The sequence below is a fragment of the Cotesia typhae genome, unplaced genomic scaffold (genome assembly GCF_013202065.1).
Source record: "Cotesia typhae breed Kobodo isofemale line unplaced genomic scaffold, CoteBio_Ctyphae contig_37, whole genome shotgun sequence".
NCBI lineage: Eukaryota > Metazoa > Arthropoda > Insecta > Hymenoptera > Braconidae > Cotesia > Cotesia typhae.
This window is the reverse complement of record NW_027423745.1, coordinates 170,711-198,311: the sequence shown is the minus strand read 5'-3', so window position 1 is coordinate 198,311 and position 27,601 is coordinate 170,711. Positions and strand designations below refer to the sequence as shown.

The 27,601-nt window shown below is 39.4% G+C and overlaps 1 protein-coding gene across 1 annotated transcript in view; it reads left to right on the top strand.

Moving 5' to 3' along the window:
- LOC141526874 (neurexin 1-like) overlaps positions 1 to 27,601 on the top strand; it is a 703,605-nt gene that overhangs the window by 527,139 nt on the left and 148,865 nt on the right. The window contains exon 17 of the mRNA XM_074242012.1: positions 26,374 to 26,621. Within this exon, the coding sequence (XP_074098113.1) occupies positions 26,374 to 26,621 (248 nt within the window). The remainder of the gene's footprint in view (positions 1 to 26,373; positions 26,622 to 27,601) is intronic.

The window sequence follows — 27,601 nt, the reverse complement described above, 5'->3', positions numbered from 1 at the left end:
AATATGGGGAACCACTTTCGGCGACTTGATACGATTTTCTGCTGATTAATGGACGCGACAATGACAACTTAGTTCCCAAAGGCGGAATAATCTTAGTTCGCCCGCGGAATAATATGAGTTCTGCGCAGTAATACAGGTGTCTGGCGGGACCTGCGACCGAGGTTATATAAACCTGGGACCTCCAGGAAGAACCACCACTTATAATCAGTCAGTCGTTTAGTCTGTTAGAATCCAGGTCCGAGCTGATAAGAATTATAGTTAATAGTCTCTACTCTCATTCTCCTTGTTGTCTTATATCCCTCTTTCTCTCTCGTAGAATCAGTAGAATTGCATCATAGAATAATTGTATTAGTTCAGAATCGCTTTAATAGGAAGAATTAAGTTGTAAAAGAGACTCTCAGGGCCATTCCGGGTAACTCTCATGCTTTGGGGACGCCCAATAAACAATTATTACCACAATCACCAGTATTCTTCATTCACTGAGCGACCCACACCCCTTATCAACATCTAATTATATTTTACTAAGATGCTGTGCTAGTCCGGAGGTCTGTTTACGTGACAGGTAAATAACCAAGAGTAGGCTCACACGTAATAAAAACTAAGAAAAAAAAATATCACAAAAAAACTAGGACAAAGAAATAAAAGAAAAAAAATAAGAAAAAATAAAAATAAGATAAAGAAATAAGACAAAAAAACTAAGGCGGCAAGGATCGGTTTTGTGTCGGAGCTGGATCTATCTTTCTACGAGTATGGCCACACACAATTTGCCCTAGACTATATTCCTAACGCGAATTAAATCAATTTAGCTATTTGTAGCTTTGAGAGCTATCGGCTTGGTCCACAGTAAACTCTAAAGCTACAGGCATCTGGAGCAGCATCGACTCTTATAAGCTGCTGCTTCGAGTTGGTTACACTACGGGTGTAACGAGCGTGATTTTTCGGCCCAGTTCGTATATAATTATTGAAGTAAAAGTGAGATCAATCATTTTTGTAATTAATTGATAATTTCAAAGTCTCAATAAATATTTTCTGATGCAAAATTTATTTAACTATACGAACAGTCGAGACCAGCCAAGTTACAACAACTATCCAGCATGTGCCTGATTTTTTTTATTTTTTAATTTTGATATTTAATAAGTTAAAATAATTTTTTTTGTTTAAGCGTCTGAGTTGACCGAAGCGTGCGCACGCAGAGTCACTCATTTATTCGACACATTCATCGATCAATTAAAATTATTAATATTGCTGCTACAGTCCGGGGGAAAAAATTACAGTAGAGTATCAGTTTTATAATTATTACTAAAACTGTTATTAAAACTAGTTATTACTAAAACTTAACGATTGAATATCGTTGTTTATTATTTTTTTTTTTTTTCAATTAAAAGCTATATTCATGGTGTCGTCAAGCTCAAGATAACTGTCAACACAATTTGAAAGTTCATTGAAGTAAAATGGTCAGTGGGTGTCGGATAAAACTGTGAGCGTCATTGCATCGACGGACGTAATAAAGCGCTGCAATGGTAATTTAATCACCGCCCGATAGAGCTGACAACATATAGCTGCAAAAATCATAGCTAAAAGCAGTAAGATTCAACATTTTTCTTCATACACTTCACAACATGAACTTTACTACGTATATAACTACAATGAAAAATATATTCCCTGTAGATGACGTTGATTTTCTGGAAAAATTGATAGTTGATACGGATGGGATTGTGATTGGGATTGAAGGTAATGCTGGGTATGTTGCTGATACTAGCCATTTTGCTGATGCTGCTCACTTTGGCCGTGTTGCCAGTGCTGATCATGATCGTCCTGTTGACGATGTTGATCACGTTGACCTTGTGGTTGCTGCCAATCAAGATGGCCGTGTTACCGGCATTGATCACGATGGCCTGTTATTGCTGCTAATCAAGATAGCCTCGTTCCCGGCGTTGGTCATGATGGCCGTGTTGCTGATACTGTTCACGTCAGAGGTGTTGCTGGTGCTAATCAAGCTGCAGGCATTGTTGGAGTCGGTCACGTTGGTGATATTGCTGATGATGATCGTGTTGGCTGTGTTGCTGCTAATCACGATGAATATCTCGCTGAAGTTGGTCGCGGTAGAGGTGTTAACGATGCTGATCACGTTGACAGAGTTGCTGAAGCTGGTTACAGTGGGAGGGTTGCTCATGTTGGCGATTATCATTCTGATGATGACTATGATGAAGACAATGACGATGATGAAGATAAAGACGATGACAGCGTTGATTATGATGATAATGATGGTGATAATCGACGGAGTTCCATGAGAGAGCTTGTCGCCAATAGTGAAATTTTTATCAAGAGAAAAACTCTCGACGCCATCCACAAAAAATCCAAAAACAAGTCAAAGAAAATGATAACTTTATTATTATCGAATCTAGTTGGTCGAGAAAAACTTGAAGGCATGTCTTTGAACGGTAAAAAGGGGAAGGAAGCGTTACCGGACAACATCGTAAAATGCTTTAAAAGTAATCTTTCTTCTTCATGACTATTTAATATATGAAACATTTTCTTAAATCAAGTGTCAATTATGTTTTAACTTTTTTTTTTCAGAATATACATTTACACAAGCTTTTCCGAACAAAAAATTATCGAAGGATGCATTTAATAGGTGTTTAACACTGTTTGTAGGCAACTTAAGGACTTGGAAGAAGAAAAAATCAAAAACCAATAAAATGTTCATTATTTTTTACAAATTTAGAATCTAATTCAATCCTGAAATTTTCTCACTTATCATTTATTAAAATTTGTATTCCATTTTTTATTAAAATTTGTATTAATTTCTGTTTTAAATCTTTTCTTTAAATTTGTCTGAAATTTTGTATTGAAATGTAGCTTTAAATTTTTTTTCAATTTTGTCTTATATTTTGTTTTGAAATTTATCTTGAGATTTGTCATTAAATTTTGTCTTGAAATATGTCTTACATTTTTTCTTGAAGTTTATCTATAAATTTATCTTTAATTTGTCTTAGATTTTGTGTTAGTTTTTTTAATCAATCGGTACACCCTTTCAATAGTATATTATACACCTTGGGAAGTAAAGTAAGAAATGTCTCAGATCACATGTAATTGTTGGCCGAGGCGAAGCCGAAAGCTTTTATTTGAGTACACACATCATTTTTTCATATATTTATATATATATATATATATATATATATATATATATATATATATATATATATATATATATATATATATATATATATATATATATGTATATATGATATATGTATATATGAAGGATATATCAAAATGCATGTGGGTACTCAAATGAAAGCTTGATAAGTGTAACATCTGGATCAGCTCATATCTTGAAAAACGTCAATAGTTAAAGAAACATAGTGCAATTTAACAAAAGTCATTATTTAATGAAGCAAAATTTCATCTATTTATAATTCACAAGTCACGGCAGTCACATAGTGACTGTAAGGTTACTAGTAATAGTGATTAAATTTGCAAAGTTATAACTTATAACACGGAATAGTGTAAAACAGTAGATTACACCGTGTTAAATTTATACAAGTAAAGCTTTCACACGGAAGAAATTTTACACCGACTTTCGACACTTACACGATGGTGTAAACGTCTCAGGGTCAAACTTTTACACCGAAATTTTTTACAGTGTTCTATTTCTAATATGCTATTCAAAATGATTCCATTAACCATTAGATATGGCTGAAGCACACCGTAAACAAACATTGCAGAGACTATTGCGAGCCTTGCAAATTCCAGCGAATCATTTTAGACTTGAAGACAATAATACAACTCGATGCCTGCTTTGTACCACGGCTTTGGTCGGCTTGGAACAATATAAATTTGAACGTCATTCTAACACTGATAAACACCAAAGAACTATCATTAGGCAAGACCAACCAGCTTTCCCTGCCCCATATCATGTTGCTGATTTGAGAAGCTGACAGTCTCCTTTTATTAAGGATTTCGCTGCTGCGTGTATCAAATCTGATATTTGCTTTGACAAAGCTTGCCAGCCGCATTTTGTTGAATTTTTTGAAACGCACACAAAGCAAAAAAAGCCTGGTCCCACGACGATGAGTAAAACTTACGTACCAATTATTCACAACGAAACGTTAGCAGCAATACGAGAAGAAATAGGAGACAATGATATTTGGATTTCAGCCGACGAAACGATCGATGCTAAACGAAGATGTGAGACCAATGTTATCATTGGAGCCTTGTGTGAGGATAAACCTACAGTAGGTCGACTGATTAAGTGTGGAGAACTGTCTACACCGAATGCTGAAAACATGGTAGCGTTTATAATTAACTCTTTAAATGAATTTTTGCCAGGATTTGATGTTAACAGAATTCTTCTGTATTTGACGGATGCGGCACCCTATATGAAAGCGTCGGCTGTAATTTTGCAAAGAACCTACCTTAAATTTGTTAACGTAACATGCTTAGCGCACGCATGTCACAATATTGCTGAAAAAGTGAGAGAATGTTATGGAGATGTGAATGCTCTCGTCGTCAATGCCAAAGAAGCTTACTCTAAATCTAGGGCGAGGACTGAAGCATTTAAAATCGCTCTTCCTGATGTTCCTTTACCCCCTAGACCAGTCAAAACTCAATGGGGCACATGGATTGAAGTGTCCCAATATTACTGTTTGCAATATGATGAAGTGGAAGAAGTTGTTTTGAATCTTCAGCAAAACAGTGCAGCGGTCGAAAGATTGCGGTATTGTAAGCATCTCGTTCCCATCTTAACTGGGAAAGCTCCAGATTGACTTGTTTGACGTCCTTCTGTTTTTCCGGTTGCACCGATACGTCTTCTACGGGGACATTGAGTAGTTCTACAGACAGATAAAGGTCCACCCGGACGACAGGATATTCCAACGAATACTATAGTATTCCAGTAGCCAACTAATCACCTATGAGCTGACTACAGACACCTACGGTCTCACTTCGGCCGCCTTTCTGGCCTTACGCACATTTCAACAGCTTATCGCCAACCTCCTCGGTGGCCTTTGCATTCATCGGGAATTCAATCTACTGTCCGCACATCATTTTGGAGGCAAATGAGAGATCCCGTTAAATCGGAAAACCCCTCAACGTGACGTCTGAGCCCTTACGTGAGCACCTAAATCCAGGAAGACTTCCGATGGCTATTCATCCAACAAACACTCGACAGTTTCTGTGGACGTTGGTCGGTCTCCTGCTTGCATCGTTATCAGGCCATCTTCAAGTGAAATCAACACTTTCCCAACCTAAAAGAAAGTGATATAGTGCTAGTGGTACATGAACGATATCTACCTGCCAAGTAGCCTCTGAGCCGTGCTACTAAGACTCATTCTGGTAATGATGGACTCATCAGGACCGTCACGATTTGATTTTCTTGTAGAGAATATGTTTTTTTTTGCTCCACGGGCAGAAAGCGTCAACTTTCGGTCCGCTGCGCTAAACGGAAGTGACGCTTCCTGCCATCGTCAAGCAAAAGAATAGTATACACTCCACGGAAAGGAAATAAGAAAGCCTCAGACTACATGTTTGCTGACCTCGGCTTCGCCTCGGTTAACAATTGCATGTGATATCAGATATTTCTTACTTTACTTCTCCAGGTGTGTAGTACACTATCTCCATATTTACCAATAAAAAGTTGAGCTTAAAAGAAAAAGTGTACAAAAATAAAAATTATATTTCTTCTCAATTTCAAGTTTTTTGATAAAGATAATTTTGTAATTTTTAGTGGGCATAACTAGACGTAAAATGCTTCTATACTTTTTTCGTAAAGAATATTTTTTTCTATAATGGCCAGCAAAGATTTTATCTGTAATCAGTCAACCATCCAAAATGACCATTTAGAACCTCATTTCCTAGGAAAAAGGGAAATTCTTGATCAAGATCATTTTGTAAATTTTTTTAGGCTTGGCTAGGTAAAAAATCATCTAATACTTGTTGAAGTGAAACTTCTTTGCGTACGTTGAGGGTAAAATTTCAAGGTCGCGTCACAATAATAATAATATGAGCCTCACAATAATCATAATAAGAGCGTCACATTAAAAGACGCATATATGTACGTAGTCGGAGAGAAAAAGATAAAGATATAAAGGAATTCTATACTTTTACATTATAGAAATGTTATTTTTATGTGAGATGCATTGTATTTTAGACTGTAGGTACACTGCTCTTAAATGTTATTATTATTATGTATTTTATACCCTCGTGTTTGTTTATACTGTTTTATGAACGTTTTTATTAAGATATTTTAATATTTGACACCATTAATTAACTTTTTATATGAAAAATTTAGTCTGCAATTAAATAATAATCCTAACATGTCGACAACTAAATACGGAACCACAATAGATGCCATATTTAGAAAATATTGAAACAAGAACATGTTTCATATTTTAGTTACCATATAAGGCTTTAGTGACAACCATATCATTACAAATATCATCAGATGATGTACATATTAACGTAATAAATTGAAAGAATATGTGACATAATAAATAGTGTGTAACAGTTTTACCTGCTCAGGTTGGCCCCTAATCAATTTTTAAATTAACTAACAAAACTAACAACAATAAAAATTATCAGGGCGCCACCAGGATTATTAATCACGGTTCCTGGAACCGGTCCAGAGCTGAGAAAATCCTATCTTAGGGTAGAGAGAGTGGAGGAAGGTTGCTGTTAAATAATAAAAATTTAATTAACAAGATCGATCTATATTTATTAACAATAAAAATAAAACTTAACAGAGTTGGCTTAAAATTAGTTAACAAAATTTCATTCACACACACACTAACCACACTTAACAATATCTTAATCTCGACGAGCCCCTCCCGGCGTCTACCCGTCGATTTCTAACTTATTCTCAACGAGCCCCTCCCGGCGTCTACCCGTTGATTTCTAACTTATTCTCAACGAGCCCCTCCCGGCGTCTACCCATTGATTTATAACTTATTCTCAAGGAGCCCCTCCCGGCGTCTACCCGTTGATTTCTAACTTATTCTCAACGAGCCCCTCCCGGCGTCTACCCGTTGATTTCTAACACGTGCCCCTCCCGGCGTCTACACGTGACGGGCCCCTTTCGGCGTCTACCCGATTTCTAACTACTGTCACCCGCACAGAGACGAATCATATACTAGGATCGTTAACTCGGCTCACAGGAGTAACAGTCCAGTGACGAAACATAGACCTAGATACTCCTGCAGCTTATACACACTTTACTACAGAACAACAGCCCAGCGACGAAACATAGACCTAGATGTTCTGCAGCACACTCTCATAACCCACACCGGCTACAGCAGTAACAGCCCCGCGACGAAACATAGACCTAATCACTCTGCAACTCACACATAACCCACACTTGTCTCACACTCACACTACTAACTTGACTCTACTTTATAAATTTTACTTTAATAAAAATTGACTGTAACTAATTTCAATTAAATATTCCAAATCAAATGATTCAATCATTAGTAATTTAATAAAACGATAATTTTCAATTAACAATCAATTTCTAACTAACTACGACAATTCTCAAATTCCAATTGTTAATTTTAATTCTATTAAAATATTAGATGGATTAAAACTCCTCAGTAACTTCTAGTCATGGTCTTAACAATATAACAATAACTATTTAAAACAAAAGGTCTTAATACCTCGGATTAACTTTTGATAATTAAATAAATCACAATATAAAATTCTCAATCACGTTCAAAATTATTAACATAAGTTTAATTAATTAATTCTGACTAAATTTTTACTGTGACAATTTTTGACTCAATTAACTAATTTCTAGGACTTAATGTCCACGCCGATAATTATCAAGTTTCAGTAATTTCAATTTGACTACTTCACGGACTTAATCCCCAAAAATTACGAAATTTCCACGTGATATAAAATAATTAGTTTTACAATAAAATATTTTCAATAAATAATTCCTAATATAATATTCTTAATAATTTTCCAATCTATATTATTTTCAATAATAAATTCCAAATATAACAATCCCAGTAATTAATTCTTAATATAATATTATTGATAATTATCTACTCGTTTTATAAATTATGAAAAACTTGACAAACTTGAAATATTCAATTTTTATTTGCTAGAACATTCGCTAGCTAAGTTTTGCTTGACCTTGGGTATTGGAATTTACTGCGACACAAGAACTGACGCTTGGCCAAATTCCACGAATAAAAATTTGTCGATTTTTTTCAATGACAAAAATCAATCAATTTTACTAAGTTAATTATTATAAAAATAAATTTAACGAATTTTCAGATGTTAATTAATTGATTGATAATTTTTAGTTATTAAGTTTTCCCGCAAGGTCAATTGAGAGATTTTCGGGTATAAGCCCCCATGAAAATCACTAAATCCAAAACTAGCAAACGTTCCACAATTAATCTATTAATAAAAATTTTATATACGAGGAGAAGAGGAATGATAGACCGAGTACAAACGGCGGTCTATCTTCCGCCCACGGAATGAAATAAAGTACCTGAGTATTTGACTTAAATTCCTGTTCACGATGTCTCTCCGACGTGGTGAATTCTCTGAGTACTCGTTGGTTGGTTTTCTTTCACTCCGGGGATCTGTCTTTACTTCCACTCCCGTTTTCCTGTTTTTCTGTTGAGTAGTGACCGGTGCGGTTGACTATCAAACCTCTTCTGATTTTGTCACTCTCCGACTCCCGAGCACTTACCCATTCCACCCCCCCTCTTAATTACTAAACGGAAGAACCCGAAGATCGGGGCGCGCCAGTGCTGAGTCGACTAATTATCGATCTCTGGCGACTTATCGATTTAGGGTAATTTACCCTGTTACACTCCTCCCCACCAGACCAGCACTGGGGGGTCCCGATCTTCAGCTTCTCCTAGGGGTTGATGAATCAAAACTAAAACAGCGTATTCAAATTTTAACTTAACAAAAAAAATTTTTATTTAGCCCAATTACAGGTCTTCATCGAGGTCCAGCTGGAGAACATCTTCGTCACTGGTCTCCTGGTCGTTGAAAACCCCACTGTCTTCTAGGCCCGAGTCCTCGGATATCGGCTCGCCCTGGCCACCAACCTCCATCTCATTCCAGTTTGGCCCTCGGAGCTCTTTCTTGTTCCTCTTTTTCTTCCTCTTCGCAGTTCGTCGACGGACTGGAACGTCACTTGGCTCCGGCCACGGCATCAATTCGGCGCGCGGGGTACCAGTCTCCATCCTGCCAGTCCTGACCGCTCGTTCCATGGCCTCCTTAAATTGGCTGGCGCGATATGCAGCGAAAGCAGGCGTCAAATGTGGTGGACACTCAGGAAGCACGAACGAGGATGTTGAAGTAGCTGCTACCCGAGTGTCAGCAGTGCCTTGGCTCCGGGTTGGAGCAGCTTCAACATCCACTGCATATCTAGGTATTGGTTTCTTGGATGGGACTGGCTTGGACCGAGATATTGGAGGTTTCCAAGGAGCAAACAATCTCCGGGGTGGAGTCATGGCAACATTAGACCTAGTGAAGACTCTAGTCTTCACTGGTATTCTAGACTCAACCGACGTATTAGCTGAGGTCGTCTCAGGACGGGGTATAGCACCCTTGGACACATCTGGAGCGTGTCCGGGTATAGCGCCATCCCCCCCAACAGATGCTGCAGTATGTACAGGGATTACTGATACCTTGATCTTCCTGGGAGAAGGCATAGGTGGATGAGGTTCGAGAGGAAGCACAGGAGTTGGTGCTCCAATTGACTCCAACGGAATGGAAACTCGAACTGTCGGAGGGGAAGTCTCCGATCCCTTCTCCCTCTGAACAGCTCGAGCTGCAAACGTCAACAGCTCGAGATGTCTGGGCCTTCGATCCTCTTTCCGCTCCGCCACTGTCGATGCCCTTGCCCACGCAGCCCGCAGTTTCGCCCTTGGTGTCTGGGGGTCCCGTAGCATCTGGTTAAACCTAACACGACGCCTGTTGAGTCGGGACTGTCCTTCAGTGCAGCCGTGCCATTTCGACTCACTAGAGTATACTCTCCCTTGGGATACTTTTTGTTTAATTTGAACTGGTACCACTCGGTGAGGTACCGAGGGTTCTGCAGATTTTGGTTCCAATTTGCTGGTTCCAGCAACCCCCATTCGGTGGCAAACCGAGGGTTTAGCAGCTGACGTCGTCGAGGCGTGCTCCCCAGTCACAGCCGACTCCTCTCGATTTAAAACCGATGGAACAGTGTCCGCTGTGGCTGAGGTACCCGCCTCGGGAACGGCAACTCCCACAGGGCTTGCCACCAAGGGCGTAGTTCTTGCAGGGACCAAGGGAATACTGGGTACATGAGGTCCCAACCTCCGAAAAGCAGATACTCGTGACGTAGAAGACTGACGTATTGGCAGCCCAGAGAGGATAGTACATTGTACGGCCACAGAGTTAGTCCCTGGCCTTACTCCTCCGATGTTGGTCTGGGCTGTTGCTCCCTGTCTCGGGTATTTCTCTTGGTTTATGACTTCTCCTCCATCTCTCTCCATAATCCTGGAAAAATAATTAATTAGAAAAATTTTCACGACATACTTTTCCTTAATACTAGAGCTTTTTATCAGCTAATCGATTACTACGCCTTGGGAGTTTTAAATCAGGGGTATAATGTTGACCTAACAATTTCCCCTTCTCGTTTTTTAACTCTACGACCAACGGACTAATTAACTTAGAGACTATCGCAGGCCCTAAGTATTTAGCTCCGAGACTCGCATTATAACCGGCCGCCTTATTACTAAGCTTACGATTAGGATAATAAACTCTATCACCAACGGAAACCTCCGGAATCTTAAAATTTGACCCGTGGTATTTTTCCTGTCGCTCATTTTCCTTCCTCATGTTGGATTCTATTTTATGCCTGAGCTCATCGAGACGTTGAATTCTCTTGGCCCACTCTCGGTTTTTAAAATCCAGATCTTCAATTTCCAGGTGACATATGTCACCCGCTTGGCGTGGTTCTTGGCCATGGCATAGATAGTAAGGTGACAATTTAAGTGATGAGTGGAAAGCACTATTATAGGCTAATTGGAACTCCCCTATATGTCTATCCCATTCTGTTTGGTCTTTGTCGATGTATGCTCGAATCATGGGTTTTATAGTACGATTTATTCGCTCTACAGGGTTTGCCTGAGGATGAGAGACTGCAATAGGGCTAAACCTAACTCCTACTTGCCCCAGGTATTCTTGTACTTGAGAGTTTACGAATTCTTTCCCGTTATCTGAAACCAGGAACATTGGATATCCCCAGAGTGAGAAAGAGCGCTTGAAACACTCTAGTATGAGACTTCCAGTGTGTTTACGCAGCGGGTAGAATAAAGCGAACCGGGTATATAGGTCCTGTATTATTAAAATATATACATTCCCTAACTTTGACCGTGTGAAGGGACCCGTGACATCCGCTGCCACCACTGCCCAGGGTTTAATCGGTTGTCTCGTTTGGAGTGGAGCTTTTGATGTACTCTGCTTGTACTTGACCTGTTTGCAAGTCTCGCAGGCCTGAACAAAATCTTCAACGTCTTTCGACATTCCTGGCCAGTAGAACTTTATTTTAATACGCTCGTACATTTTGTCACGACCTAGATGACCAGCATCTGGTTCTTCGTGATTTCTCCTCAATATTTCTGGTACTTCATGGTCTCTTAGGACCTTCTTCCATTCGTCTTCGTCACCCAAGATCTCCTTAAGGGGATCGGGTCTGCGATAATAAAGACAATCCTCCCGTATTTGCCAGTCTGGGAAGTTCTTCGGATGTTTCCTGACATTGTTAAATTTTAAATCATACCAACTGGAAGACTGAATATGGACAAACCTTGCTGTTTGTAATCTGTCTTTTATTTCCATCCAATCTTCGGGGGAATCATCTTCATATAGACGAGAGAGAGCGTCTGGACCCTCGTTTGTCGTACCTCGTTGATGTATGATGGTAACTTGGTGAGAAAACAGCTGAACTGCCCATCTTGCCAGGCGTCCATTGGGTTCTCTAAGTGAGTGCAGCCATAATAGAGAGGCGTGGTCTGTTATTACTGTAAATGGAGCACCTTCGAGATAGCACCTCAGCTTCCTCACCGCCCAGACTACAGCTAAGTACTCCTTTTCTGTAGTCGTATATCTAGTTTCCGCACCTCGGAGCTGGCGACTAAGGCAAATAATTAAATGTTCCTTGTCCGTTCCGGGTTCTTTTTGCACTAGAAAGGCACCTAGACCGGTATCGCATGCATCAGTGTATAATACATACGGCCAGTCTGGTTTTGGAATTGCCAAGGGCTGAGCATCAACGAGAGCTTGTTTTAGTTCACGAAACGATTTTTCTTCATCTGGACCCCATTTCCACTCCGAATTTGCGACAGTTAGTTTATTTAAAGGGCCTTGAGCCTTCGCAACATTCTGGAGATGACGGTGGTACCAGTTTACTAGGCCCAGAAAGCTTCTTAGTTGTTTCTTGTTCGTAGGAGTAGGGAAATTAACAACAGGTGCAATCCTTTCAGGATCCGGGTATAATCCAGTTTCGATGACCACGAATCCCAAAAATCTAGCTTCGTTTCTGCAAAATTTGCACTTCTCTGGATTGATGAGGAGACCAAATTCACGGAATACCTCGAACAGCAGAGCCAAGACCTTCAAATGTTCTTCAAATGTTTCACTTATCGCGATCCAATCATCGAGATAAGCGAAAAACTGTTCAGCCCACTTGGGAGGCAACTCCCTCTGGACCAGAAGTTCACAGAATCTTGTTTTCACATGATCCATGGCTTTTTGAAAGGTACTAGGAGCTCCTACTAGTCCATATGACATTCTTAACCATTCAAATTGGCCTCTTCCCTCTACAGAGAATGCTGTCAGTGAAACTGAGTCTGGAGACATTAAAATTTGATGAAATGCTTCACGTAAGTCCATTGTTGAAATAAAAGTGGCTCCATGAAGAGCACTCAGTATTCTGAGCATGTTCGGCAATGGATGAGCTGGTGGAATCGTAACTTTATTGAGTGGACGATAATCGATACAAAATCTCCACTTGTTGTTGGGTTTCGAAACCATCAATGGTGAACATGACCAGACACTGAAGCTCGGGCGGATGAACGTCTTTTCTAACAACTCATCTATTTGTTTATTCAACTCTTCATTCACAACTGGGCTTCTGCGATATGGTTTTATTCGCACAGGTTGTGTTCCGGGTTTCAAAAGAATTTCATGTTGAATAATTTTTGTCGCCCCCAGGATTGACACTTCATCAAATTTTTTTAGCTCAATCTCCAGAAATCTTCCCATCTCCTCCTCTTGGAGTTCTGACATAACACACAATGGTGCTGACTTCTCGTGACAGTTGATAGGTTGGAAAAGAAAAACCTCTGGAGAGTCGGTGAATTTCCATAAACAGGTCTTGCAGTCAATCTGCACCTCAAATTTTGTCGCGAAGTCCATCCCCAGGACCAAGGAATAACCTAGGTCGGGTAAAACACTCAAATATTGTTCTCCAGCTACTGATCCGATCTGAATTATGAAAGGGGCTCCACCCTTACTTTTGCAAGTAGAGTGATTAGCAAGAAGTACTCCCTTCTTAGTCTGATCGTCTTGTAGCTCACCAGCAGCTAGATGTTTGATATCTTTGTACACTTTTTCATTTATATACGACCTCTCACTGCCTGTGTCAAGTATTCCTTGGAGTTTTACTCCAAATATCCACACCGAGATCGGGATACGTGACGTTTTTTCAGGTGGTGACCCCTTTCCAGGTTTGAAAATTCGTCGACTAGCCAATCTGTGAATAAAAGACGCAGAGAGAGGTCTGCCATGAAGTACTTGAGGTATAAATGAAGCTTGTGAAGGTACGCAGGCAGCTGGTGTAGTTGCTGGTTCACATAGAGTTTCAACTTCGTCTTCCCACTCCGAATCAGAGGTTTCTTGTGTTGCTGAATTTTCCTCGGAGTTTTGTTCGATCAAAGATGTGCAGGGTTCTATTACTTCATCAGGAGGGACCGAGAAGGGGTCCTCTAATAAGGTAATTGCTCTTATTACCTCCTCTAAACAGAGTGGTTTAGCTAATGACTTTTCTTATACATCAAACTCAGCAACAGAATCAATGATGTGGTCACTGTTTACCTCATCTGGCCCTCGAGGAAAGACTGGTTTAATTCCCGCGTCCTTTCTCGGGTATGAATCCAGATTGGTTTCTCTCAATACAGTGAAATTATTGTTTCCCCGGTTTTCAAATTGTTCTGGTAAACACGTGGGAAACTTACGTGTTACCTCTAGGCATTTTTTTGAATAGATTGGACGACCTTCTCTGCAGGAGGTTCAGTATTAGTTGCAGCTGATCCAGGTTGGTTATTCCACAGAGCCGGTACAGGACAGTTTTCCCGGGTATGACCTATTCTGTAGCAGAGATTACAAACTTCTCTTCTTGGGCCAGGGCAGAACTCGAATGTATGACCTGGTGTACCATAGTTAAAACAGGGGCTCGGTCCTCGGATGTATCTTAAATTATACATCAGACCTAGGTCTTGTATAGGTGTATTCGAAAATTGTGGTCCTGGTCGTTGATCCTGGTACTATATTGTCTTAATGACAAGTTATTTGGAGTTTGGGTCGGTAAATTCTGTATAGACAATAGTTGGTTTCCGGGTTGAGTAGCAATTGATTGCTGTGATGGATACAACCTCGAGCGATAATATTGTTTGTTGGCTGGAAACTGGTTGTTAGGACGTCTGACGACTCCATAACGGTTGTCGTATTCCCCTGAATTTAATTGCATATTATTGAATTCGGGGAGTTCGACAATTTCCTCAATAAACTCTGTCTCCTCGTCAGGATGTTGAATGGCTCCAAAACGAGGTTTGTCCGCGCTTTTAGATTGAGAGACAGACTGGTTTTTGCTATTTGAGTCCTTGGTACACCTGGCCGCCTCATGTAATACGTTGAGAAGGTCTTCATATGTTGTTACTTGCCTGGAAAAAACCATAAGCCTCAGCTCGTCTATTAGGTGGTTACGGATGCAGTTCACTTGTTCCTGGACTGGTGGAGGAATTTCCATCGACTGATATTTTCGTTGGACATTGAGCACGAACTCCGTGGCATTGTCCCCAGGATTCATCCTCATCTCACTTATGTCCAGGATCATTTGATGGTCTGTAACAGGGCTGCCGAAGGCTTTTCGGAACTCCTGCTTGAACTGGGCGAAGTTTTGCCATCTGTAATAGTTCGAATCCACCCAACGAGCTGCTGCTCCCTTCAGGGTGTAACTGATCACCTTCATTAGCTCCGGTTCGCTCCAATCCTCTCGTGTCGCTCTAGCCTCCAATGCATTCACGAAATCGTTAGCTGTTCTGTCTTTTTGAGGAAAGGAAATGCCGGACATCTGTATGGTATCCTTGATTTCCTTCCAGCGGCTATAGGAGATGTGTCCAGGTCTAATGTTGGTGTTCAACCCATTGAAGTCACCTCCGGGCAATCTTTGTGTATAATTATCGGGACAATTCCCAGGATAATTAGCTTGTGGTATGTAAGTATTACCCTGGTGATGATCTTGTTGTTCAAGATTTGTTTGATAATCCTGGTGATTTATTGTATTGATCAATGGGCGAGAAGTCAAGCCGATTGGTCGAGTCTCTTGATTATTTATCTGTTGGTATAAAGGAGAACACGAATTTATTCCAAGGTGCGCTGTCCCTGTATAAATCTCACGAGCCAATCGTTCACGTTCACGAAGTTGGCGAATTTCCTGCTCTTGTTGTTGATGCAGGCGTTCGAGACGTTCTCGTTGAATTTGTTCTTGTCTCAACTGGTCTCTTAATGCCTGCTCCCGTGCCTCTCGCTCTCTTATGGCTTCTTCGACTCCTTGAAGTCGTGTTCGAGGTACTTGAATGGTTGCAGGATCACCTCGGAGTCTATGTTGTAACCAGGAGAACTCACGGTCCATGTCGTCAATTATTCCGTTCATCGTGTCGGCAACCTCTCCGAAATGTAATGAAGAGTTTGACGAACCGGCTGGAGCTGGTGTGATCGTATTCCTTCCAATTACCTCGCTGATTCTGGCCATGTTTTGATTTCCAGGGTACAACGCAGTCCCACTCGTACCTGGAGTCTCGCCTATTGATATACGTTGGTTGTTTTGGACCGAAGATATTACTCCCGCGGATCCATGTTGTCTATTACCCGGGTTTAAATGAGTCGACTCACCCATGGGCGCAGGCATGACGCCTGACCCAGGTACTTCAGCTGGCTCCCCTAAGGGTCTCTGATCAACGTTGGATCCTGGTCTATTAGTAATAATCGGTGATGTTCTACCCCGGCCTCTACCGAAGGAAAGTCGTCAAGCCTCAACTTCTGGCTCTTCGAGTCCTTGAGACCTGGTTCTCGGTCCACCTTGACGTAACATTGTGTTTATTATTTAAAAAAAAAATTTTACTTCTCGAATCTGAAAAATCTTACCGTTGAAACACGACAATAACTTATAATTCAAATATCTAATATTGAAGATTTTAATTTTAGAATAAATAATATAAAATATTTGATAAAGAAGAAGGAAAAAAAAAAAAATTATAATGCGATAAATTCCTAAAGGAATTTGTTCAAGAGAAAAAAGATTTTATAATTTTTCCAAATAAGATATAACTAATTATTTTCTCTATGAAGGAAAAGAAATTATTGTTAAATTTAATTTAAATAGGATAAAAATTCTTTTGAGGATTATATGTCAAAATTTCTTTTGAAAAGTACTTTACGATGTTGTAATCCAATTTTCAAATTTTAATTTAGAGACAATAAAAGAAAAATTTTACATTGAAATAAATTTCAAAAACCAAAAGAATTTGTTCAAAAGAAAAAAAAGGATTTTATAAATTTTGTCAATTAATGTTTTATTATAATTCTCTATGAAAGAAAAGAATTTTTGCTAATTTTAAATTGAATAGGATTAAAACTCTTTTCAAAAGCAATTGTCGAATTTTCTCAAGTAAATTCCTCAAAAATGAAAAGTAAATTTACCCGAGGTAGTCAAAATCGATAAGTATTTTAATCCTTATTGAAAGAAAAATACTTCGACTTAATTCGACTACCGGGTTTGACTATTATGATGATATTCTTTGATACCCAAAATAGCTGTGACTTGTAGAAAAAAAAAAAAACTACCACAAGCTACTGGGTTTAGCTGAATGATAATGATTTTTTTTTTTTTTTTTCTCAAAATTTTAAATAAGAATTAAATTAATTCTAAAATTTGAATTTCAAGGAAAATTAGAAGAAAGAAAATTTTTCGACGCTCACTAAACGCAATTTTCTAAGTTAAAAATTTTTCGAGTAATAAAAAAAAATTTTTTTTCCAATGATTGAATAATATGTTTCTAATTAATTAATTAAAATTTTATTACTCAACAACTTCTATTCTCTCTCTATGGGGTTTTTAAGAAGTTGGGCGCCAATGTAACAGTTTTACCTGCTCAGGTTGGCCCCTAATCAATTTTTAATTTAACTAAACAAAACTAACAACAATAAAAATTATCAGGGCGCCACCAGGATTATTAATCACGGTTCCTGGAACCGGTCCAGAGCTGAGAAAATCCTATCTTAGGGTAGAGAGAGTGGAGGAAGGTTGCTGTTAAATAATAAAAATTTAATTAACAAGATCGATCTATATTTATTAACAATAAAAATAAAACTTAACAGAGTTGGCTTAAAATTAGTTAACAAAATTTCATTCACACACGCACTAACCACACTTAACAATATCTTAATCTCGACGAGCCCCTCCCGGCGTCTACCCGTCGATTTCTAACTTATTCTCAACGAGCCCCTCCCGGCGTCTACCCGTTGATTTCTAACTTATTCTCAACGAGCCCCTCCCGGCGTCTACCGGTTGATTTCTAACACGTGCCCCTCCCGGCGTCTACACGTGACGGGCCCCTCCCGGCGTCTACCCGATTGCTAACTACTGTCACCCGCACAGAAACGAATCATATACTAGGATCGTTAACTCGGCTCACAGGAGTAACAGCCCAGCGACGAAACATAGACCTAGATACTCCTGCAGCTTATACACACTTTACTACAGAACATCAGCCCAGCGACGAAACATAGACCTCGATGTTCTGCAGCACACTCTCATAACCCACACCAGCTACAGCAGTAACGGTCCAGCGACGTAACATAGACCTAATCACTCTGCAACTCACACATTACCCACACTTGTCTCACACTCACACTACTAACTTGACTCTATTAATTTTTACTTTATAAATTTTGCTTTAATAAAAATTGACTGTAACTAATCTCAATTAAATATTTTAGATCAATTATTCAATCATTAGTAAATTAATAAAACGACAAACAATATTCAATTACAACCAATTCTCAAATTCCAATTGTTAATTTTAATTCTATTAAAATATTAAAACAGCTTAAAATTCTTAAGTCATTATTTCGAACGAGAGGCTTAATACCTTAAACTAACTTTTGTTAAATAAATTAATCACAATATAAATCTTACAATCACTTCTAAATTATTAACACAAGTTTAATTAACTAATTCTGACTAAGTTTTTACTGTGACGATTTTTGACTCAATTAACTAATTACTTGGACTTAATATCCACGCCGATAATTATCAATATCAGCAAAATTAATTTAATTAATTCACGGACTTAATCCCAAAATTATCAAATTCACACTTGATGAAATAATCTTATAATATAATATTCTCCATAATTTTCCACTCTATATTATCCTCGATAATTAATTCTCAAATTAGAATTCTTAATAATTAATTCTTGATATAAAACATTATCACTAGCGTTCTACTCGTCTAGGAGAAGTAACTGAGTATTGGATAAACCGCGGTCCACTTCCTTCCCACAGAGCATTAATTGACACCTTGACGAACAAAACGATGATCTAACTCACTCGTTGAGGATGAAGTCCTAGTTGTAGTTGGCTTCCTTCGTCTCGTCACTACTCTCGGGAACGGTCCTTTTTGATTTCCGTGGCACTCAGTCTGGCGGTCACACTACTTCTCCCTGTTCCACTGCACGGCTCACGTATTTTAACCCAAACTCACCCCCTCCTATTCTCCCTTTAGGTCCGAAGATCGAGACGCGCCAGTGCTATGTCGAATAATTATCGATATTCGGTGACTTATCGATTAAGGGTAATTTTACCCTGTTACAAGTGTAAATTTTTCTCATTTACTCCTTTCAATACTATATATCAGTTAAATTCTTTCCATACTATATATGCATAAATCCTTTATGTACCTGTCTTTGATATCTATTAACTATTAATTAATGAATTATAAATTGAGTTTGCCGAAGAAGTTTCAGTTCTAACATGTGTACTCTGTACACACGCTCTTTTTTTTGTAGATAACTTTTGGTCTATAATTACCACCGAAGACTTGAGCTTAAATAGATCAGCAGGAAAAAATTACAATGGAAAACCTCATTTTTTACTAATTTTTAAGTTTTTAACGGAAATTATTGTGCAACATTTTTTGAGCTGGTCGGAACCAAAAATATTTCCAGATTTTTTTGTAGAGAATATGTTTTTCCATATCTACCAGCAAGAAGTTAAGCCTAATAGAAAAAAGTGTAAAAATATAAAAATTATATTCTTTGTAAATTTCAAGTTTTTGACCGAAATTATTTTAAGTCAACTATTTTTCTATCCACTGTTGTCTACACCACAAGCATTAAAATCCGCTTCTGAAACTTTGATCCTCTTTTTTCTAGCCTAAATCTATACGCGGAGACTGCTGCCCGGTTTTGCTACAAAATATCTTAAATTTCATGACACAGCACTGACGCATTTTATTTTTTTAGATCCTCTTGATTTTATGTAATGTAAATATTTCAAATTATCCTGCACTTGTGATTTTCTTTATAGTTTTGTCCTTGATGTCAGGTTGGGTTGTTCAAGCCCACGTGTTTTGATGCCAACCTCACTTTTATTTTGACATTTTATGCTCAAACTATAGTGTAGCATTTAAGCGTTTGAATTTGATCGCGATCGTCATTTCGCTTGTGATCATTAATTTATATTTGCTCTATTTTTAAGTTTAATTATTGGCCCCAACTTCCAGGCCCTGTTCATCAGTAATGTCTGATAAAGCTTAATCAACAGGGGTATCTTCCGTACCCTGTTTGAATTTTGATTTATCAATTTTGTTCCAAAAACCTTTGAGTTGATTAAAGATTGGTACGTTCGGGCCTGTTTGTTGAGGCCAATATACTTTAAAAACACTTTCTAAAATAATTTCAAACATGTGGTGACGACATGGTAACCAAATGAGTTACCGACCTAAAGATTTCTCTAATTCAACACCTGCACCGTGATAAAGACCTAAAAAATAAAGTTCAAAGAAGATATAGGACTTATATCAATCGTATTTAAACTTGTTGGTTCTCATAAAAAAGAACAAAAAAATTTTTCAGTTTTGTCTGAATGGTATCGAAACTATTTTTAAAGAAATTGTGTGAATCTTACGAATTTATTTCATCGTTATGTGAAAAATTTTATAATGTTACCTATGTTAGTGGCTGCAGTATCAAGGCACAATGCTTTTACATATCAACTAACACCCTACTAATCTATAATCGAATGTATAGGTGTTGCTTGTATCTATCGAAGTTGCTTGTTCTGTTCTAGTCCTAGAATTTATTTTCGGAACTCAAAATAATTGTTTTTCGCCAGATGATAGAACAATAGGCTTCCTATCAACGGCTTCAGACCCAACTATATCACTGAGAAGTTTTTCTTCCCAATGAACGACGTAATTATCATCCAATTTCGATTGTTGCTTTAGTTCTGTCGCTATACCTTTCCTTAGAGATATATTAGCTCGTCGAATAGTACTGTAGCTTAAATTAATATCATTTAGTTTATATTCAGGACTCTTTACAGTTGTATCTATGATATAAGTATCATTTCTACTACTTACATAAGTTATATACGACTCACATACTCACTCAGTCACGCACACACACACACACGCGCGCGCGCGCACCCACACGCACACACACAGGGATAGTGACAACATCGTGGGGGGTAGTCAGAGACGCTTCGTGTGACCTTCAAACGTCGAGATCTGATAAAAACTCGATTTTTGCAAAACTGGGTAAGAACAATTATCTCCCGATTTTTGAAAATCTTGAAAAATTAGAATAATTAGTATGGATGAATGAGTGGAAAAATTGTATACAGTATGAGATTGAGTGAGAGAGATATAGCGACCGTGAGACAAAGCGATCAGACAAACCCGGGATTTTAAGAGCCAGCAACCACCAGAGCGACATTTAGTAACTATGGCGAGCGACGAGGGAAAATTTGGAAATTTGAATCAACGGATGACGGCACTTATCGATCAACTGTATACAATAGCCGTCGACGGCCAAGAAAAAAATTCGTCCATAGACAGGTTAAAGCCCCATTACTACAAAAAGACTGATGATAATCGCAACGAAGAAAATGACACATCGTCAACGCCTAACCAAGTCCAGCTACATCACTGGGGACGACGGTGGAACCTCTTAAATGAACTTACTCCCGTGTCGCGAATTTCAAAACTCCCTCTGAAAGTCACTGAGGAGAGCGTGCTTGTGGCGGTCCGACCGGCTCGGCTACGCCACTAGCGACCAGAAGTGCAATCAAACCGCCCGAAGCGCCAACTCCCGGAACAAGCAGACATCATACAAAAGTCAACACAAACACACACTGACATACACACACACACACACACACACACCATAAACACAAACGAACTCTTTCGCCTACCAGGGCGTTACAGCTCTGGCAGCAATTTATTGTTATTATTATTATTGTTATCATTATTGTACGATATAGAAAAACATCGTCAAACGTCGGGGCAGTAAGTGACAGCGACAACAAACTACTACCTCAAGAACTGCGTCTCCACGTATACAACTACAAAATCAACAAAAAATTTTTAGTTGATTCTGGTTCAATAGTTTCCATCATTCCTGCAATCTCCATAAGCTGCAGACTCGAAAAAAATCCACTTACTCTGTTCGCTGCTAACTCCTCGGCCATTAGCACCTATGGAACCTAGACAGTCGAGCTAGACCTAAACCTGCGCAGTCCTTTCAAGTGGTCTTTCATCGTCGCTGACGTTCAAACAGCTATAATCAAAGCTGATTTGCTCATTCATCCCAACTTGTTGACTGACTTGAAGAATCAGTGTCTTATCGACCCGCTCACGTCCTTATCAACAAAAGGTAATACACAAGCTGCAGTAACTTATGACGTCTCAACAATAGACTCAAGACTTCCAGTCATTTATGCGAATCTGCTTCAAAAATATATAGAGATTGCGAAGCCGATCAGCAAACCCAACCTCACAAACATTTCGTACGCTCATCAAGTAATAACCAGAGGACCGCCAACTACAGCACGCGCGCGAAAACTTGTTGGAGAAAAAGCTGATGCGGCAAAAGCCCAAATCACAGACATGCTGGAGAGAGGCGTCATCCGACCTCCAAACACTCCGATATGCCAGCCTGATTCACATGGCTAAGAAGAAAAATGACACTTGGAGATTGTGTGGTGACGATCGAAACTTGAATGTGAGTACTAAGAAAGACATGTACCCATCACCATTTATTCAAGACCTGTTTGAACGTCTACACGGTAAAAAGATCTACTCAAAAATCGACCTTGACGGGGCATATCCAACTACCCATGCATCCAGATGACATACAGAAAACAGAAATAATCACCCCGTGGGGGCTCTTTGAATATGGCGTTATGCCCTTCGGTCTCAAAAACGCCACTTAATCCTTCCAACGCTTCATGGACTCAATTTTCCGCGACCTTGACTTCGTCTTTGTCGACATAGATGACATCCTCATCATGTCAAAGAATGAAGAAGAGCATTTCAAGCAACTGGAAACGGTCTATTAACGATTAAAAAGTCACTCACTTCGCATTAACAACGACAAATGAGCTTTCGGCCAGTCTGAAATTAACTTTCTTGGATTCACTAAGAACTCACAAAGCTACTTTCCAATTGATGAACGCGTCACTGCTATTCTCAACTACAAAAAACCCGAAACCGTCGAAAAACTCAGACGTTTTCTCGGCATGATTAATTACTACAGACGCTCCGTACCTCAAGCTGCGCACAACCAATTACCTCTGAATAGTTTCCTCAAACAATCGATAAAAAAAGACAAGTCCAAGATACCGTGGACTCCTCGGGCAGAAAAGGCATTTGAAGACTTCAAGAAAAAATTAGCCAAAGCCACGCTACTCTCATATCCATCACCTGGTGCTTGCCTCGCACTTACAACGAACGTCTTATCAATAGCCATTGGTGCTAAATTAGAGCAACCCATCAATAACAATTGGGAACCTTTAGGAATTTTCTCACGAAAGCTGACTCCAACTGAACAGCGATACAGCACTAACGATCGCGAGCTACTTGCTTTCTTCGCATCGATTATGTTCTTTCAGCAATTTCTTGATTGCCACCACGTAACTTTGATCACAGACCACAAATCACTTACTTTTGCTCTGAATGTGAAACACGAGAACGCCTCGGATCGTCAGCTGAGACAACTGGATTACATTTCTCAGTTCGCCACTGGAATTAAATACCTAAAAGGGGAAGACGACATAGTCGCTGATGCTCTATCACGCATTCACTCAGTCAACATGCCTACGGTGCTTAACCCTAAACAAATACGCGATGAACAGCTCAATGATGAAAAATTGAGAGACATAGCCGCACATTCAACGTCGTTACTGCTCCAGGAACTCGAGTTTGAAGACGGCATCAAGATATACTGTAACATTTCCAACGATCGCGTCAAACGATACATTTCAGCTTTCCTATGCAAGACAGCGTTCAACATTATCCACGGACCAGCTCATCCCAGTGGCAGAACAACCTCAATACTACTGAGGAAAAAATTTGTATGGCCTAATATTCGCAAGGACGCCATACAGTGGTCACGCGAATGCTCAGCATGCCATCAGTCGAAAATTCACCGGCACACTCGACTTCAACCAAACCACATCGACATACCTGACTCGAGGTTCAACCACGTGCACATCGACATCATCGTGCTACCCAATGTTAAAGGTTACCAGTATTGCCTCACCATGGTCGATCGATTCTTCAGATGGCATGGACTTGACCATTAGTTCGCCAAGGAGTAGTTTTTCCTCGGCGTTCCTGATGACGCTTTTAAATTCCTCCTTTTGGAGTTCTATAAGTGCGTTTATTTCTCCAAGACCAAGGGTTTTTGCCGCATGTATTGCTGCCTTTTACAAGAACAACCCTTTATGCGCATTTTCATGTTTATGTACAATTTGCATAAGAAAGTCATCCTCGTCTGCAGTGAAATTGACAACTTCGTGCGTTAAACCCAGGACCAAACGGTCGTGAAGCCGCTCCAAACTCTGCAAACCTCTCCCACCGATGGACCGGGAGAGGTATAATCTGGCGACTGATAAATTGGGATGCATGCTCCGATTTATATTGATAATCTTACAGGTTGTGATAATCTTACATAATCTTACAGTGATGTCAAGATCTCGTAAATCCTTTCAGGCCCATTTCAGGACACCGAAAGAGTATAGTAAGACTGGGACAGCGAGCATATTAGTAGCTGAGACTTTATTGGTGCCGGAAAGTTCGGAGGACCAAATTTTCTGGAGTCTCCTAACATACTTGCTCTGGACAGTTACTCGGACTTTAGAGACCGCATGCATGTGGTGCTCTTTTATTCCTAGATATCTATACAACTCTCCGGCGTATAATTGTCTTAAGACGCTCCAATCTACTAACTCGACATCATCACCTGTGTCAGAGCATTTACCCCTCACCAGTGTACGACCGAACACTTGTCCAACCCAAAAGACATTCCAACATCTCGTGTGTACTCTGCTACGATGTTAAGTGCTGACTGTAGATGATCTACATCAGCACTATACAGCATCAGATCATCCATGTACAGCAGATGGGTGATCGAATATTTTCGATCACCCGGAGGCCCCACAAAGTACCCACGAGTTTTACGGAGAGCAACAGATATAGGCAGCAGTGAAATGCAAAACAGTGGAGCGCTCAACGAATCGCCTTAGAAGACCCCTCGTTTATACTGTACAACTCCGGAGACGTGCAATGCGTTTCCACTTCCAATGTGAAAACGCGTTCGCCAGAGCTGCATTGTACGCCGAATGCATTCCACTATTTCAGGATTGACCCCCAGACACTTGAGAAGATATAAAATCAACTCATGAGGAGTTGAGTCAAATGCCTTCCGGTAGTGAATCCAGGCCATTGATAGGTTGCGTTGATAGTAGATCGCATCTTGTAAGACACATCGATCCACTATCAAGTTCTCTTTGCAACCTGACAGGCCTCTTTTGCTGCCACGCCAAGTTGTGAGATGCGCTGTCTCAACCTTGCCTCGATCGAGAGACAATGTCTCTCTCTCGGAAAAGCCGAAACTGCTGCACCATGCACAACCTGGCTCCCAGTGAGCAGGGTGGAATCGTCCAGGATGTTTGCACGGAGATCTTCATTTATCGCGTCAAGCTGTTGTTGAGAGTAAGTTATCTTTTTGGATATACTTACTTGCCGTCCTACAAAGGGATTGTTGTCATCTAAGGAGGAACGCCGTCGCTCTTGGTGTAATTGCGCCGGAAAAGAAAGTTTATTAGACTGCCTTCTATTCGGCACAAGCGATCTTCTGTTACGCCGAAGATGAGCGGCATTGTTACGCAGGTGTTTGGGCGTAAATTGCGCTAGCTCCGGATGCTTATCACTCCAAAGAGTGTGCATCCGGGCCATATAACCGCTGACCCCCGGCTTGCTACGTTGGTAGCACACCAAGAGATCAACAAGAAAGACAAGTTCGAACATGATCTCAATCGTTAAATTAGTTAAGAGATAACAGCATTTTTGGTTTTGAAATTTTGAAAATTTCATAGTCTCACTACTATTCCTCCAAATAACTTTTAACTGCGCCGAAATATTTAGTTTCTGTAAGATGCATCTAAAATTTGACAATATCAGCTTAAATTTACCTGTTTTTTTTATCAAAAAATATTTTCTTAGGATCATTTTTAGAAAATTTTACTTTTGCAGTTGTTTTGTCCACAGACATAAAATGAAATAGAATCTTTTTCTATTATAGATGCCGAATGCCCTTTTTTTATTTTATCAACTACATAACATTACATCGTAATAGGTTCGCTTAACTTATTCAACTTAAAGATGAATCAATGTAATTATTGTGAAATATGAAAACTAGACAGGGATAAACCCCCTGACTCAAAAATTATTAGCATGTTGAGCTCCTTACCGAGCTCCTGTCAAAACTTGTTTGAAAACTCGTTCAAGTCATAAAGTAAATTTTTTTTTATCTGCAGATTTTGATCCTTTGTTGCACGATGGCCAGGCAATTATTCAAGTCGGAGGAAGATGGAACAACAATAAAGGGCAAGTTGAAAGAGGATTTGTAGGAATCATCTCAGGGCTCGTCATAAATAGTGCGCGAATTTTTGAATTAGAGAGTAAACAGTTGAGTAAAGTGGTCGTTTCACTGCGTGGAGATGTTCACTTATTACCACCCGGAAGCTTACAACACAGAACTTCTCCTATTCAGCGAATGCAGCAGGTTAGTTTAATTAAGTCGATGTATGATTTTCAAATAGCTCTGCATGCAATCTACTAAATAAAAATAAGTCGGGTTTTCCTTCCTGACGCTATAACTCCAGAACGCACGAACCGATTTCCACGGTTTTGCATTTGTTAGAAAGGTATCGGGCTCCGTGAAGTTTATAGCAAAGAAAATGCGGGAAAAATTTCAAAAGAAAATATGTATTCATATATACAGGGTGTCTCTGAAGTGGCGGGAGTAATTGTTGGGGTCGATAGAGAAAAAAATACTGAATCGAAAGTTCCTGAGCCAAAAATTTTTTTGGGCCATAGAATTTGAGTTATGAATTAAAAACGATAGCCAATCAGAAGCGCGCTATTCGAGAAATGAAAATGAGCGGGGAAGTAGAGGAGACGCGAGAGTGAGATGCTGCAATAGCAGCTTACTCGCTCACACAAAGCCGAGCATGAGAGGGGATTGTGACGCTATGAGCCGAGTACGTAAGTGTGAATGAGTGGATGTATGAGGTCGCAAGCGGACGGCTTAATGTATGAGTGTGTGTCCGTGTATCGCAGCATTATTGGAGGCGTTGTAACGCTGAATTAAAGCTAACCGGGTACTCTAAGACAGAGGAAAAAATTTTAATTTTTATTTTTATTCGAAAAAATTTAATAAAAAAAAATAAAAAGGCCCAAGATTTAACCAGACCCACAGAAACGGAGAGTAAATTTTTAATTCTCATTTATTTTGCTGGGGATTATTTTCAAATACAAAAAAAAAAAAAGGCTAAGATTCAACTGGAATCTTAATTGCTTAATAAAAGGAGTAAAGTGTAATGATGTGAATGCAAACTAATAACATTAAAGTAAAGTTATCCTTGAACTGCCGAAACACCTGTAGATTTTTTTGAAATGATTTCTTTGCTAAGAAAAAGGGAAACTAAAATATCAAAATTACTAAAACGTGAATGCCATTTCTTTTTCATATTTTCTTCGACA